General features: G+C 42.3%; 1 protein-coding gene across 3 annotated transcripts in view; it reads left to right on the top strand.

Moving 5' to 3' along the window:
• The first annotated feature begins 9421 nt into the window (after nt 1-9421).
• MOCS3 (molybdenum cofactor synthesis 3) overlaps nt 9422-15780 on the top strand; it is a 39507-nt gene continuing 33148 nt past the window's right edge. Inside the window, exon 1 of one of the 3 annotated variants that reach the window (XM_075862537.1) lies at nt 9422-9560. In XM_075862537.1, the coding sequence (XP_075718652.1) occupies nt 9465-9560 (96 nt within the window). In that variant the 5' untranslated portion in view covers nt 9422-9464. Of the gene's footprint in view, nt 9579-15780 lie in introns of all 3 variants that reach the window. The other 2 variants (XM_075862540.1, XM_075862538.1) reach the window with 2 other exon arrangements.

Raw genomic sequence — 15780 nt, 5'->3', positions numbered from 1 at the left:
TCCTATCGGAGGACTAAGAATATCAGAGATACATTGGTCAAGTCAGATGTGGGGAGTAGAAAGAAAAACACACAATTGTTACTTTGCCCCCCTAAAAATGGAAATTTTCTGTGTTTAAATTGTTGCAATTGCAACAATATTTTGAAGGGGAATAAATTTCAGCACCCCTACACTGGGAAGGTCTTCAATATTGGACATAGGTTTACATGTAATTCAGATTTCGTTGTGTATATGATCACATGTCCCTGTTCATTAATTTACATAGGAGAGACGACTATGCCTATTAAATTGAGAATTAATAAGCATAAGAGTACAATCAGGAAGAAAATGATGGAACTTCCATTACCGAGGAATTTTATTGAGAAAAATCACCAGTTAAATCAATTGAGATTTAGGGCAATAGATTGTGTCCCGATACTCAGAAGGGGAGGGGACAGACAGAAGCTATTGAAAAATAAGGAATTACGTTGGATCTTTGAACTAGATTCCTTACATCCTAAAGGTTTGAATCTAGAATATAAGATAATACCTGGACTTTGAGATCCCATTGCTGTTTTTAACATTTTTTTATTAACAATGTACACATGATGGGTGATTTCTTTGATACTTAAATGTCTTTTTAAATATCTTTTACAGCTAAAGAATGTTCTTGATGGAGGTCCATTCACCACACACCATTGGTTATATGACCAGAATGAAGATCACAATTGTTCCTCTCATGTTTTCATCCATTGCTAGCGTTTTGTGCATTGATTATTGAGAACATAGGGATCTTAATGGGGAGGTCACAAGTGATGATCGATAATCAATTTATAGTCTTGTGTTTTTTTTGCGGTATAATTGTCTGATGTATATCATCGGACAGATATTACGATATCACTTTAGTGATCCAATTCATGTAGGCGATTTAACACAGTAGATTATTTGAAGATCTTATCACTTTGTGATCTATATTAGTAGCTAGAGGCAGATATAACCTGCCCTTTCTCCCCTTTTTTCATTGATTCTGGACACCCAGTCACATGTGACTTATTGTCACTTGTGACGGCGTCCTTGACAACTGCATTGAATTCGTCCCGAGTAGTTTGTGTATATAGTTACAATTGTGCTATATATATCGATGGATTCTCGCCATGGGTGGTGTGATGGAGGATATTATTTTATCTATTGACACACGATTGTGATATTCTTTTTGGTCAAATGCTTGTTTTCACTGTGCCGCGGAGATGACTGATTGCGGAGCATGCGCAGCAGCGTTCTATGATCGTAACTGGAACCTGGAGTGTGGTGAACTGCCCTCCTTCATTTTCCACTATAAGAATAATGATTGATGTATCGATATTAAGGATGGATTGAAGATGTATTGTATGTTGCATTTTTACACTTTTGGATTATTATATAACAAGTTGAAGATTGTCATTAAGATTAATGTATGTTTCACCTGGGAGACCGGGTTCACGATTTTCACTGGCTGAAATGGAGCATGTGATTACTTGTATTCACCTATTTAAAATGATGTTTTTAGACATAATGTTAGGCTTGACAAAGACCCCTCACTCACTATGGGTCAAAACGTTGCCTGTCGATTGTGGATGTCTTGACAATAAAAACCACTTTGAAGATTTGGAGACGTGTGCTGTTGTCCTACTATTTCTTTTGGAATTTACAAGATGCTGGAGTGGGTTTGCCTGACCTGACAGCGTGCACCGCACCAGATTCTGGATTTGTGCTGCTTCAAAAATTATTTTTCTCTTTACATCTACAGGATATGTCATAAATGTCGGATAGATGCGGGTCCCAATTTTCCGACCATGAAAAACGTTATATGGTCGTGAGTTACGTAAACAGCGTAACACCCAGAGCTACGCTGTTTACGTAAGTCTCATAGAACTTAAGGGTAGTTATGGAAACAGCGTAGCTCGCATGCTACGCAGCTTCTGTAACTGAGATTCACTACTATTGGAGTTACGTAACCAGCGTAGTTCCGCGAGTTACGCAGTTTACGTACACTACCATTCAAAAGTTTAGGGTCACTTAGAAATTTCCTTATTTTTCAAAGAAAAGCACTGTTTTTTTCAATGAAGATAACATTAAATTAATCAGAAATACACTCTATACATTGTTACTGTGCTAAATGACTATTCTAGCTGCAAACGTCTGGTTTTTAATGCAATATCTACATAGGTGTATAGAGGCCCATTTCAAGCAACCATCACTCCAGTGTTCTAATGGTACATTGTGTTTGCTAACTGTGTTAAAAGGCTAATGGATGATTAGAAAACACTTGCAAACCCTTGTGCAATTATGTTAGCACCGCTGTAAACCGTTTTGCTATTTAGAGGAGCTATAAAACTGACCTTCCTTTGAGCTAGTTGAGAATCTGGAGCATTACATTTGTGGGTTCGATTAAACTCTCAAAATGGCTAGAAAAAGAGAGCTTTCATGTGAAACTCGACAGTCTATTCTTGTTCTTAGAAATGAAGGCTATTCCATGCGTGAAATTGCCAAGAAACTGAAGATTTCCTACAACGGTGTGTACTACTCCCTTCAGAGGACAGCACAAACAGGCTCTAACCAGAGTAAAAAGAGAAGTGGGAGGCCCCGCTGCACAACTGAGCAACAAGACAAGTACATTAGAGTCTCTAGTTTAAGAAATAGACGCCTCACAGGTCCTCAACTGGCAGCTTCATTAAATAGTACCCGCAAAACACCAGTGTCAACGTCTACAGTGAAGAGGCGACTCTGGGATACTGGCCTTCCGGGCAGAGTGGCAAAGAAAAAGCCATATCTGAGACTGGCTAATAAAAGGAAAAGATTAATATGGGCAAAAGCACACAGACATTGGACAGAGGAAGATTGGAAAAAAGTGTTTTGGACAGACGAATCGAAGATTGAGGTGTTTGGATCACACAGAAGAACATTTGTGAGACGCAGAACAACTGAAAAGATGCTGGAAGAGTGCCTGACGCCATCTTTCAAGCATGGTGGAGGTAATGTGATGGTCTGGGGTTGCTTTGGTGCTGGTAAAGTGGGAGATTTGTACAAGCTAAAAAGGGATTTTGAATAAGGAAGGCCATCACTCCATTTTGCAACGCCATGCCATACCCTGTGGACAGCACTTGATTGGAGCCAATTTCATCCTACAACAGGACAATGACCCAAAGCACACCTCCAAATTATGCAAGAACTATTTAGGGAAGAAGCAGGCAGCTGGTATTCTATCTGTAATGGAGTGGCCAGCGCAGTCACCAGATCTCAACCCCATAGAGCTGTTGTGGGAGCAGCTTGACCGTATGGAACGCAAGAAGTGCCCATCAAGCCAATCCAACTTGTGGGAGGGGCTTCTGGAAGCATGGTGTGAAATTTCTCCCGATTACCTCAGAAAATTAACAGCTAGAATGCCAAAGGTCTGCAATGATGTAATTGCTGCAAATGGAGCATTCTTTGACGAAAGCAAAGTTTGAAGGAGAAAATTATTATTTAAAATAAAAAATCATTATTTCTAAACTTGTCAATGTCTTGACTATATTTTCTAGTCATTTTGCAACTCATTTGATAAATATAAGTGTGAGTTTTCATGGAAAACACAAAATTGTCTGGGTGACCCCAAACTTTTGAACGGTAGTGTATCTCACGACCATATAACGCTTTTCATGGTCGGAAAACACCTCATTCAGCCGCAACACACAGTGGCTGAACGGGGTTTAGGGGGCCCCGTTCTGGAGATAGGTGTGGGTCCCAGAGCTGGGACCCGCATCTTTCTGACATTTAGGACATATCCTGTGGATGTGTCATAATTGTCTCTTGTGGGAAAACCCCTTTAAATTTTGTCTTAAGCAAGTGAAATGCAGCTCTATTGGGTTGAGAGCTGGTGATTTACTTGACCATTGCAGAATATTCCACTTCTTTGCCTTAAAAAACTCCTGGGTTGCTTTCGCAGTATGTTTTGGGTCATTGTCCATCTGTACTGTGAAGCGACGTACAATCAACTGTCACGATGCGGGGTGTGGACCCACTGGGCCGTACCGCGTAGCGGGATGGCAGCTCGCCAAACAGGTAAGTACAGAGTTCAATTAGTTCAGCGAGGGTACCTGAGGCAATCATAGGCAGTAGCGAGGCAGGCACGTCCAGGACCAGGCGGCGGAAAGTCGTCAGGTGAGGCGTAGCAGATCAAGTGTAGACTGTAGCACAGCACGGCAATAGCACAGCACGGCAATAGCACTAGTTAGCACGGAAACAGGATACGGGATACAGGATACAGGAGCAAGGTACACTGGGAAACTGGAAGACACTGGGAGACTATAAGCACGACAAACAATGGGTAACGAACAACGCTCTGGCAAAGAGCAAGGGGGCAGAGCCCTTTTTATAGCCCAGGGCATCCTGGGCTAGATTGCAGAGTTCCTGCAAAAATGCGCGCACTGGCCCTTTAAGGCTATGCACGCGCGGGCTAGCGCGCCCGCCTGAAACACTCTGAGATTGGAAGTGAGTGTGGCGCCTGACAGGAGGACGACGCTGCAACGAGGTAAGCTGTCCATGGCCATGGCCGTCGAGGTTAACGACCGAACGACGGACCGTGGCCATAGACGTTACATCAACCTTGCTGCATTTGGTTGAATCTGAGCAGAAAGTATATCCCTGAACACTTCAGAATTCATCCGGCTGCTTCTGTCTTAAGTCACATCTTTAATAAAGACTAGTGACCCAGTGCCTTTGGCAGCCATGCATGCCCATGCCATTACACTGCCTCCTGCAAGTTTTACAGAGGATGTGGTGTGCTTTGGATCATAAGCCGTTCCAAGCCTTCTCCATACTTTCTTCCATTATTCTGGTACAGGTTGATCTTAGTTTGATCTGTCCAAAGAATGCTGTTCCAGAACTGGGCTGGATTCTTTAGATGTTGTTTGGCAAAGTATAATCTGGCCTTTCTATTTTTGAGGCGGATTAATGTTTTGCACCTTGTGGTGAACCCTCTGTAGTTGCTCTCATGAAGTCTTTGCTTTATGGTAGACTTAGATACTGATACACCTACTTCCAGGAGAGTGTTCTTCACTTGGGTAGATGTTGTGAAGGGGTTTTTCTTCACCATGGAAAGGATTCTGCGATCATCCACCTGTTGTCTTCCGTGGACGTCCAGGCCTTTTGGAGTTCACGAGATCACCAGTGCGCTTTTTTTTCAAGAATGTAACAAACTGTTGATTTGGCCACTCCTAACATTTGTGCTATCTCTCTGATGGATTTAATTTTTTTCAGCCTAACGATGGTCTGTTTCACCTACATTGAGAGCTCCTTTGACCTCATGTTGTGGGTTCACAGCAACAGCTTCCAAATGCAAATGCCACACCTGGAACCAACTCCAGACCTTTTACCTGCTTAATTAATGATGGATTAACGAGGGAATAGCCCATGCAGCCCATTAAAAAGCTTTTGAGCTAATTGTTCAATTACCTTTGGTCCCTTGAAAAAGAGGCAGCTACATATTAAAAAGCTGTAATTCCTAAACCCTTCATCAAATTAGGATGTGAATACCCTCAAATTAAAGCTGAGAGTCTGCACTTTAAGCCCATATTGATTATGTAACTGTATATTCAATATGTTTTGGTAAACCACTAAAATGCCAAAACTTGTGTCACTGTCCAAATAATTCTGGACCTAACTGTAATCAAATATAATAGTCGTTTTTTAGTTTATATTGCATATTTTATTTCTTTTTTCCTCATAATTGGGAGACATTGTTTAAATACACTAATCATTTGACACTGTTTTATATGGATTCACTTTTTACATATGTATGCTCTTTTATGTTTATTATTATGAATTTATTGCATTACATACTGTATACTTTATGTACTTCCTATATATATTTGCCACTATGCACTTTTGATAAGCTTGAGAAAGGTTCAGGTATGAACTGAAACGTTGCTCATTCTGTTCACTCTGTGGTCAATAAACCAACATCTCTCCATCATTGAAGCCCTGGTGCTGTTACTTGTCCTCTACTATTGCCGTTTATTCTATACCAAGGAGTTTATTCATCCTTTTACTGGTAACGTGCAGATACTTGGTTTGCTTTGAGCGCTGTTTTTTTCCTTTTTTTGCTATATACACTACCGTTCAAAAGTTTAGGGTCACTTAGAAATGTCCTTATTTTTCAAAGAAAAGCACAGTTTTTTCAATGAAGATAATATTAAATTAATCAAAAATACACTCTATACATTGTTAATGTGCTAAATGACTATTCTAGCTGCAAACGTCTGGTTTTTAATGCAATATCTACATAGGTGTATAGAGGCCCATTTCCAGCAACCATCACTCCAGTGTTCTAATGGTACATTGTGTTTGCTAACTGTGTTAGAAGGCTAATGGATGATTAGAAAACACTTGAAAACCCTTGTGCAATTATGTTAGCACTGCTGTAAACAGTTTTGCTGTTTAGAGGAGCTATAAAACTGACCTTCCTTTGAGCTAGTTGAGAATCTGGAGCATTACATTTGTGCGTTTGATTAAACTCTCAAAATGGCTAGAAAAAGAGAGCTTTCATGTGAAACGCGACAGTCTATTCTTGTTCTTAGAAATGAAGGCTATTCCATGCGAGAAATTGCCAAGAAGATTTCCTACAACGGTGTGTACTCCTCCCTTCAGAGGACAGCACACACAGGCTCTAACCAGAGTAGAAAGAGAAGTGGGAGGCCCCGCTGCACAACTGAGCAACAAGACAAGTACATTAGAGTCTCTAGTTTGAGAAATAGACGCCTAACAGGTCCTCAACTGGCAGCTTCATTAAATAGTACCCACAAAACGCCAGTGTCAACGTCTACAGTGAAGAGGCGACTCCGGGATGCTGGCCTTCAGGTCAGAGTGGCAAAGAAAAAGCCATATCTGAGACTGGCTAATAAAAGGAAAAGATTAATATGGGCAAAAGCACACAGACATTGGAGAGAGGAAGATTGGAAAAAAGTGTTATGGACAGACGAATAGAAGTTTGAGGTGTTTGGATCACACAGAAGAACATTTGTGAGATGCAGAACAACTGAAAAGATGCTGGAAGAGTGCCTGACGCCATCTGTCAAGCATGGTGGAGGTATTGTGATGGTCTGGGGTTGCTTTGGTGCTGGTAAAGTGGGAGATTTGTACAAGGTAAAAGGGATTTTGAATAAGGAAGGCTATCACTCCATTTTGCAACGCCATGCCATACCCTGTGGACAGCGCTTGATTGGAGCCAATTTCATCCTAAAACAGGACAATGACACAAAGCACACCTCCAAATTATGCAAGAACTATTTAGGGAAGAAGCAGGCAGCTGGTATTCTATCTGTAATGGAGTGGCCAGCGCAGTCACCAGATCTCAACCCCATAGAGCTGTTGTGGGTGCAGCTTGACCGTATGGTACGCAAGAAGTGCCCATCAAGCCAATCCAACTTGTGGGAGGGGCTTCTGGAAGCACGGGGTGAAATTTCTCCCGATTACCTCAGCAAATTAACAGCTAGAATGCCAAAGGTCTGCAATGCTGTAATTGCTGCAAATGGAGTATTCTTTGACGGAAGCAAAGTTTAAGGGAGAAAATTATTATTTCAAATAAAAATAATTATTTCTAACCTTGTCAATGTCTTGACTATATTTTCTAGTCATTTTGCAACTCATTTGATAAATATAAGTGTGAGTTTTCAGGGAAAACACAAAATTGTCTGGGTGACCCCAAACTTTTGAACGGTAGTGTAAGCAAATTGACCATCCATCCAAATACAGAGATTAAATATTACCTGCATACTGTTACTGAACTCAACTTGCTATACAAAGAACAATATTAGCAATAATAACACTGAAAAAGGTCCAAATAATGCTACCACATAAGGACTGAATAAAACCCCCATACTGTTATTGAATTAAAACCACTATACAAAGACCACCATATAGTGACCATATAGAGGTAGATATCGGTTCTACACAGAAGCTCTACAGACCATATAAGTGAATACAGTAGTTACATCCAGTCACTCACAGCTGACGTCTTCTCATATTCGAGTCACTTACTTTCCCTTTTTTCCTCCATCTGGCCAAGACCACCATGACGACTTCTTCCAGTCACGACCCATCTGTGCATAATTTGGCACAGCTATGTTCACACGGAGTATTTTGCCGAGTTTTTTGACGCGGAAACCGCGTCGCAAAACTCTGCAAAAACGGCCCGAAAACGCCTCCCATTGATTTCAATGGGAGGCGTTGGCGTCTTTTTCCCGCGAGCAGTAAAACTGCCTCGCGGGAAAAAGAAGCAACATGCCCTATCTTCGGGCGCTTCCGCCTCTGACCTCCCATTGACTTCAATGGGAGGCAGAGAAAGCGTATTTCGCGCTGTTTTATGCCCGCGGCGCTCAACGGCCGCGGGCGAAAAACGGCGCGAAAAACGGCGTGCAGGGAGAGGAATATCTGCCTCAAACTTCCAAACGGAATTTTGAGGCAGATATTCCTCCTGCAAAATACCCCGTGTGAACATAGCCTTACATGTTGGTTCCTTTTCCAGCCCCATCCCCAACTATACTCCATTCCCTTAACAAACCTGCCATTCACAGTGCCCCATACTGTAATAATGGCTCATTTAGTGCCCCCTTTGTGCCCCAATACAGTAAGAGTGCCCCTTCAGTAATAGTGCACCCTCACTCAGTAATAACGCATTCATTAATGGCACCACACAGCAATAATTCCTCCTTTAGTACCACCTTTGTGCCCCAATACAGCAATAATTCCTCCTTTAGTGCCCACCATACAGTAATATTGCCTCCTTTATTGCTCCACACAGTAATAATGCCACCTTTAGCTTCCCATACAGCAGTGTCTCCTTTAGTGCCCCCTTTGTCCACCCTTGCAGAAATAATGCCTTAGTGCCCACATACAGTTAATAATAAATGGAAAATAATCCCAAAAACTGAATCTCAGCTAAATACTGTTTTTATGTCAAGCGTCACGCTCCGCTTGCCATTACTCGGTGCGGGTGGCGTGCCGCCTGCGCCGGGATGCTGATGTCCTCTGCCTTCTTCCCTAGGCTCGGTCGCGGTGGCTGCAACTGGGCCAGGAGTGGAAGTGATCCCACTGGCGGCAGTGGGCTGATCTTTTTGCACCTCTGGCAGGGGGCCCCTCTGGGGATGGGGGCCCTGGGACTTTGTGCCCCCATAAACAATGACTGCAATCTGCTGGTGTTTTTAATAACACTTGGGCTGTTGTACATAGAACAAAAGTGTGGTAAATGGGAATAATATACTTCATTGTGCTGAATCCATGACGTTGCATCGGTTTCTTGTTGGTGGTTATTTCATCCTTCTAATTGGCAGTGCAGTCTTTAGTGAAAGTCATAGTTTTATAGTGACATAGCTACAGTGACTGCTAGAGGGCGCTCTATTCAAACACTCCTGGCACCACGAGCAGTCATGTTACCGGAAGTGTAGAGTACGAAGTGATTCTACGCTGTCAGCATGGAGTCCGCCGACATGGACGCTCTCAGGGAAGAGATCTGGCGAAAGGATGCTGAGATACAGAACCTGAGAGAGCAGCTCGCTGCATGCCACGTGGTAAATAAATAGTTAATGGTGTGTGAGCTCAGGAGATGTCTCGTTTTAGCGCTGCCACAATTCAAGCAGCCGCAGGGCGTGAAACACGTGGGTTACAGATGTTATTTGGTCAATATTACAGATCCGGATTATACCTGGCATAACCCAATAGGCTTGTATAGAGGATAGGAAGTGTGTTTGCTCTTTAGTATTCTATATACATCGACAGTACAGAGAGATTCTACTCTGAAACTACAAATGTACATAATGTCCTGAAACTTCTGCCCCTTCCATGCTATGTACGGTCAAGGAAGTGACAACCACGAATACCAGTGGTTGTCACTTTAGAGAGAAAAACAACTGCAACGCAATGACATATGGAATCCCAAGCAATAAAAATGACGGTATGTTCTATTGCGTGTTACATTAGGCTATGTTCACATCTGCGTCAGTGGCTCTGTTAGGCTATGTTCACACGGAGTATTTTGGGGGAGGAATATCTGCCTCAAAATTCCGTTTGGAACTTTGAGGCAGATATTCCTCTCCCTGCACGCCGATTTTCGCAGCAATTATCGCGCCGTTTTTCGCCCGCGGCCATTGAGTGCCGTGGGCATAAAACAGCGAGATATACGCTTTCTCCTGCCTCCCATTGAAGTCAATGGGAGGCCAGAGGCGGAAGCGCCCGAAGATAGGGCATGTCGCTTCTTTTTCCCGCGAGGCAGTTTTACTGCTCGCGGGAAAAAGACGCCGACGCCTCCCATTGAAATCAATGGGAGGCGTTCTCGGGCCGTTTTTGCCGAGTTTTGCGACGCGGTTTCCGCGTCAAAAAACTCGGCAAAATACCCCGTGTGAACATAGCCTTAGGGGCAGATGCGGCAGGGACACTAGCTATTGTGTCTGGTAAAATCACAGAAACGCTGACGGAACCCATTAAAGTCAATGGGTTCCGGTGGTATCGGTCGTGCAACGGAACCGTTTGTTCTGTTCCCTTGTTCTGCTTCTCTGACGGAGCAGAACAACGGAACACACCAACGCAGGTGTGAACACAGCCTTAGTGAGGACCGTGCATAAGATTGTACATGGCTCCTGGGTCTCTCTAAGAACTTGTTCCCACAGTGCATATTTGCTATGAATTTTTTAAGACAAAACAAGGGATGGAATCTAAACAGAAGAAATATAGAAAGGAAGGTCTTCTCAGTCTGCTCTCTAGATCCAATTCTGGTTTTGGTTTAAAAAAAAAAAAATGCATGCAAAATCTGCAGCGTATCCTGCATGTGGTAACATACCCTTAGGCTGCTGTCACGTGGCGTAATGACCGGACATGACATCTCACGTCTGGCCATTACGCTGATCGCAGCGCTCGCGGGATGTGGGTGTTCTCATCATGGCAGGGCTGCGCCGCCACTTCCAGCTGCTATGGATATTCTCATCACTGACGCACCGTTTGCTTCGTGTATATATACCCTGGTATATAACCTCATTAGGCTCCTGACGAAAACTCAGGCGAAACACGCGTCAAGGCGGTTCCTGGGGTGTTACTATCTTTTCCAGTTCCATCTCTTTCATTTCTGTATCCATCATGACTAAGGGTATGTACTAATTTCTTAGCTGCCAGTATCATTTGGATGTTATTTATGTCTGCCTTTTGAACTTATGTTTTAGTCTGCATTGTATATCCCTGACCAGGTATCCCTATCTGGATACATCTACCGTATTTTTCGGAATATAATATGCTGTTTTTAGAAAGAATAAATCTTTCTAAAATGTCCCTGCGTCTTATAGTCGGCAGTCAAGGGACCCGGCAGGGCCTGGCCCCCTTACTGCTTTTTACTTAACACCTTTCCGACCCGTGATGTGCCGGCACATCATGGGGAGGGGATGATGTATGGAGCGGGCTCACATGCTGAGCCCACTCCATACACTGCAGGTGCTTCTGACACGCTGCTCTAACGGCGATGGCACTGTTCCTGGCCATTGAACAATAGCGACCGAGGCATTTATAGTGGTTTTCTCATGAAGGACATCCACAGGATATGTCATAAATGTTAGATAGATACGGGTCCCACCTCTGGGACCCGCACCTATCTCTAGAACGGGGCCCCCTAAACCCCGTTCTATCATACCCGGCTCTGCTGTCTTCCGGCCACTTCCTGGTTACATGGTCGAGTTACGTAAACAGCGTAACTCGCTGAGCTACGCAGTTTCCGTAACTCCTATAGAACTGAGAAGTAGTTACAGAAACAGCGTAGCTCGCATGCTACACTGCTTGTGTAGCTGCCATTCACTACTATGGGAGTTACGGAAAGTATTGCAGTTTAATGTACCAGCGATCTAATGTTCAAGTCCCCTAGGGGAACTAATAAAATGTGTAATAAAAAATAGACACATTTTCAGGAGTGTAAAAAAATTAATTAAAAGTTAAAAAAACAAAAACCTTTTTCCAATTTTTTTGTTTTTCCCCAAGCACAATGCAAAAATAAAAAAATACTAAAATCATTGGTATCGCTGCGTCCGTAAAAGTCCGAAACCATTACAATATAGCATTATTTGACTCGCACAGTGAACAGCCTAAAGGAAATACATTTTAAAACCTCAGAATCTTTGTTTTATGGTCACCGCTAAAAACAATTAAATAAAAAGTGATAAAAACATCGTATGTACCAAAAAAATGGTTCTAATAAAAACTACAGCTCGTCCTGCAAAAAATAAGCCCTCGCACCACTCCAACGATGAAACAATATAAGTTATGGCTCTCAGAATGTGGTGAAACTGAACAAATTTATTTTTTTATTTAATTTAAGTAAAATATGAAAAAAAAATTCTATTGTCTAAAACCTGAGTGCGTCTTATAGTCCGAAAAATCCGGTACTGGTATATTGAGGGGTTATATCCAGCTAGCCATCCTATGTCATTGATCGGCATGCATTAACCCCTTAAGGACGCAGCCTAGTTTGGGCCTTAAGGCTCAGAGCTCATTTTTCAAATCTGACATATTTCACTTTATGTGGTAATAACGTCGGAATGCTTAAACCTATCCAAGCGATTCTGAGATTGTTTTCTCTAAATTCACTGTATTAAATAGTATATATAATTGTGCTCCCACAATATAGAAAAATTTGGAAATTCACTGAAGTGACATTTGAGTAAAATATACCTTTTATTATAGTAAGGGTATGTGCACACACACTAATTACGTCCGTAATTGACGGACGTATTTCGGCTGCAAGTACCGGACCGAACACAGTGCAGGGAGCCGGGCTCCTAGCATCATAATTATATACGATGCTAGGAGTCCCTGCCTCTCTGCAGGACTACTGTCCCGTACTGTAATCATGTTTTCAGTAAGGGACTGTAGTTCCACGGAGAGGCAGGGACTCCTAGCATCGTACATAAGTATGATGCTAGGAGCCCGGCTCCCTGCACTGTGTTCGGTCCACTACTTGCGGCCGAAATACGTCCGTCAATTACGGACGTAATTAGTGTGTGTGCACATACCCTAACTCGCTAAAAACAGGGGTAACACACCACTGTGAAAAAAGCCCCACCGTGTATATTAAAAAATGTATTAAACAGTAAACACTGAATCATTTAGATAAGTATATCTCAGTGTTTATACAGATATTCACCGGAATCAGCATATAACCTGGGCACAACAATAGTACGAGCCCCAAGAACACACCAGGGTCCGTGATCAACACCGGAATCTCCTAGCGCTGGGTCCACCACAATGCTACTGTCCCCTATGCAACAATCCCATATACAAAAACGACCCAGCTCATTTTTCAAATCTGACATATTTCACTTTATGTGGTAATAACGTCGGAATGCTTAAACCTATCCAAGTGATTCTGAGATTGTTTTCTCGTGACACATTGGGCTTTATGCTAGTGGTAAAGTGTGGTCGATATATTCAGTGTTTATTTATGAAAAATTGCAAAATTTAGAAAAAATAGCATTTTTCAGAATTTAAATGCATCTGCTTGTAAAACAGATGGTTATACCACCAAAAATAGTTACTAGTTCACATTTCCCATATGTCTACTTTAGATTGGCATCATTTTTTGAACATTCTTTTCTTTTTCTTGGACGTTACAAGGTTTAGAACATAAACAGCAATTTCTCATATTTTTAAGAAAATTTCAAAAGCCTTTTTTTTAAGGTACCTGTTCGGTTCTGAAGTGGCTTTGAGGGGCCTATGTATTAGAAACCCCCATAAAACACCCCATTTTAAAAACTAGACACCTCAAAGTATTCAAAACAGCATTTAGAAGTTTTTTTTAACCCTTTATGCATTTCACAGGAATTAAATCAAAGTGGATGTGAAATTTGCAAATTTCATTTTTCTTGCTGAATTTCAATTTTATTCCATTTTTTTCTGTATCACCGAAGGTTTTACCAGAGAAATACTACTAAATATGTATTGCCCAGATTCTGCGGTTTTTATAAATGTCCCACATGTGGCCCTACTGCGCTCGTGGACTAAAACACAAGCCCTAGAAGCAAAGAAGCACCTAGTGCATTTTGAGGCCTCTTTTTTATTAGAATATATTTTAGGCAGCATGCCAGGTTTGAAGAGGTGTTGAACAGTGGGAATCCCCCAAAAGTGACCCCATTTTGGAAACTACACCCCTCAAGGAATTAATTTATGGTTGTTGTTACCATTTTGACCCTACGGTTTTTACTCAGCACGTATTTGAATTGGGCTGTGAAATTAAAAAAATGAATTTTTTCCAATAAAATGTAATTTTTCATCAACATTTCTTATTTTCACAGGGAACAAAATACGTCATTTTGTTGCCCAATTTCTCCTGAATGCAGCAATACCCTACTTGTGGCGATAAACTGCCGTTTGGGCCCATGGGAGGCCTCAGAAAGGAAGGAGCGCTGTGTGTTCTTTGGAGTGCAGATTTTGCTGGATTGGTTTTCGGTGCCATGTCGCATTTTCAAAACCCCAGAGGTATCAAAGCAATGGAAACCCACCAGAAGTGACCCCATTTTGGAAACTACACCCCTCAAGGAATTCATTTATGGGTGTTGTGACCATTTAGACCCCACAGTTTCTACACAGAATTTATTATAAAATGTAATTTTTTCCAATAAGATGTAGCTTTGGCTCAAAATGTCTTATTCTCACAAGGAATAAAATACTCCATTTTGTTGCCCAATTTCTCCTGAGTGCAGCAATACCCTATTTGTGGTGATAAACTTCCGTTTGGGCCCATGGGAGAGCCCAGAAGGAAAGGAGCGCTGTGCGTTCTTTGGAGTCCAGATTTGCTGGATTGGTTTTCGGGTGCCATGTGGTATTTGCAGAGCCCCAGAGGTATGAAAGCAATGGAAACCAACCAGAAGTGACCCCATTTTGGAAACTACACCCCTCAAGGAGTTCATTTATGAGTGTTGTGACCATTTAGACACCATAGTTTTTACACAGAATTTATTTGAATTGGGCTGTGAATTGACAAAAATGTAATTTTTTTCCAATGAGATGTCGTTTTGGCTAAAAATGTCTTATTTTCACAAGAAATAAAATACCCCATTTTGTTGCCCAATTTGTCCTGAGTGCGGCAATATCCCAGTTGTGGTGATAAACTGCCGTTTGGGCCAATGGGGAGGCGCAAAAGGAAAGGACCACCATTTTGCCTACTGGGGATTTCATGGTGCTAAGTCATGTATGCAGAAGCCCCTGAGGTACCAGTACAGTTTAAACCCCCAAGAAGGGACCCCGTTTTAAAAACTACACCCTTGAGGCATTCATCTAGAGGTGTAGTGAGCATTTTGACCGGAGACTTACACCCCATAAACTGTAATGTGGGTTCTCCCGGGTACGGCAACACCTTCAATGTGGCTGTTATCAGCTGCCTGGGCACACGGTAGGGCTCAGAAGGGAAAGATGAGGGGGATAAGATGTGCGGAGGGCATCAGGGTAAGTAAAACTGGGGTAGATTAAAAATAAAGGGATGTATGATACATTTTAAAACACTCTTTCATACAGAGCCTTAGTTTTTCGGGACACGTGTCACATTGATATATTGTGTCCTCCCTTATCACCCTCTTATAGCAGACTTTGCACCTCTGATTTTTTCCCTTCTTGCCAGTTTGGGGAACTTTTCGGTATGATGTGCACGACCAGCTTCTTATACCACACCGCATGGCGCTGTAGGGCTTCAGGACTTGATCTGACAAGTCCACCCCTCCCATGTACCTATTGTAGTACAGGATGCAGTCTGGTTTGGGGGTCTCT

The sequence above is a fragment of the Rhinoderma darwinii genome, chromosome 4 (assembly GCF_050947455.1).
Source record: "Rhinoderma darwinii isolate aRhiDar2 chromosome 4, aRhiDar2.hap1, whole genome shotgun sequence".
Taxonomy (NCBI): Eukaryota; Metazoa; Chordata; class Amphibia; order Anura; family Rhinodermatidae; genus Rhinoderma; species Rhinoderma darwinii.
Note: the sequence above shows the minus strand (reverse complement) of the source record. Positions and strands in the feature narration are given on the sequence as shown.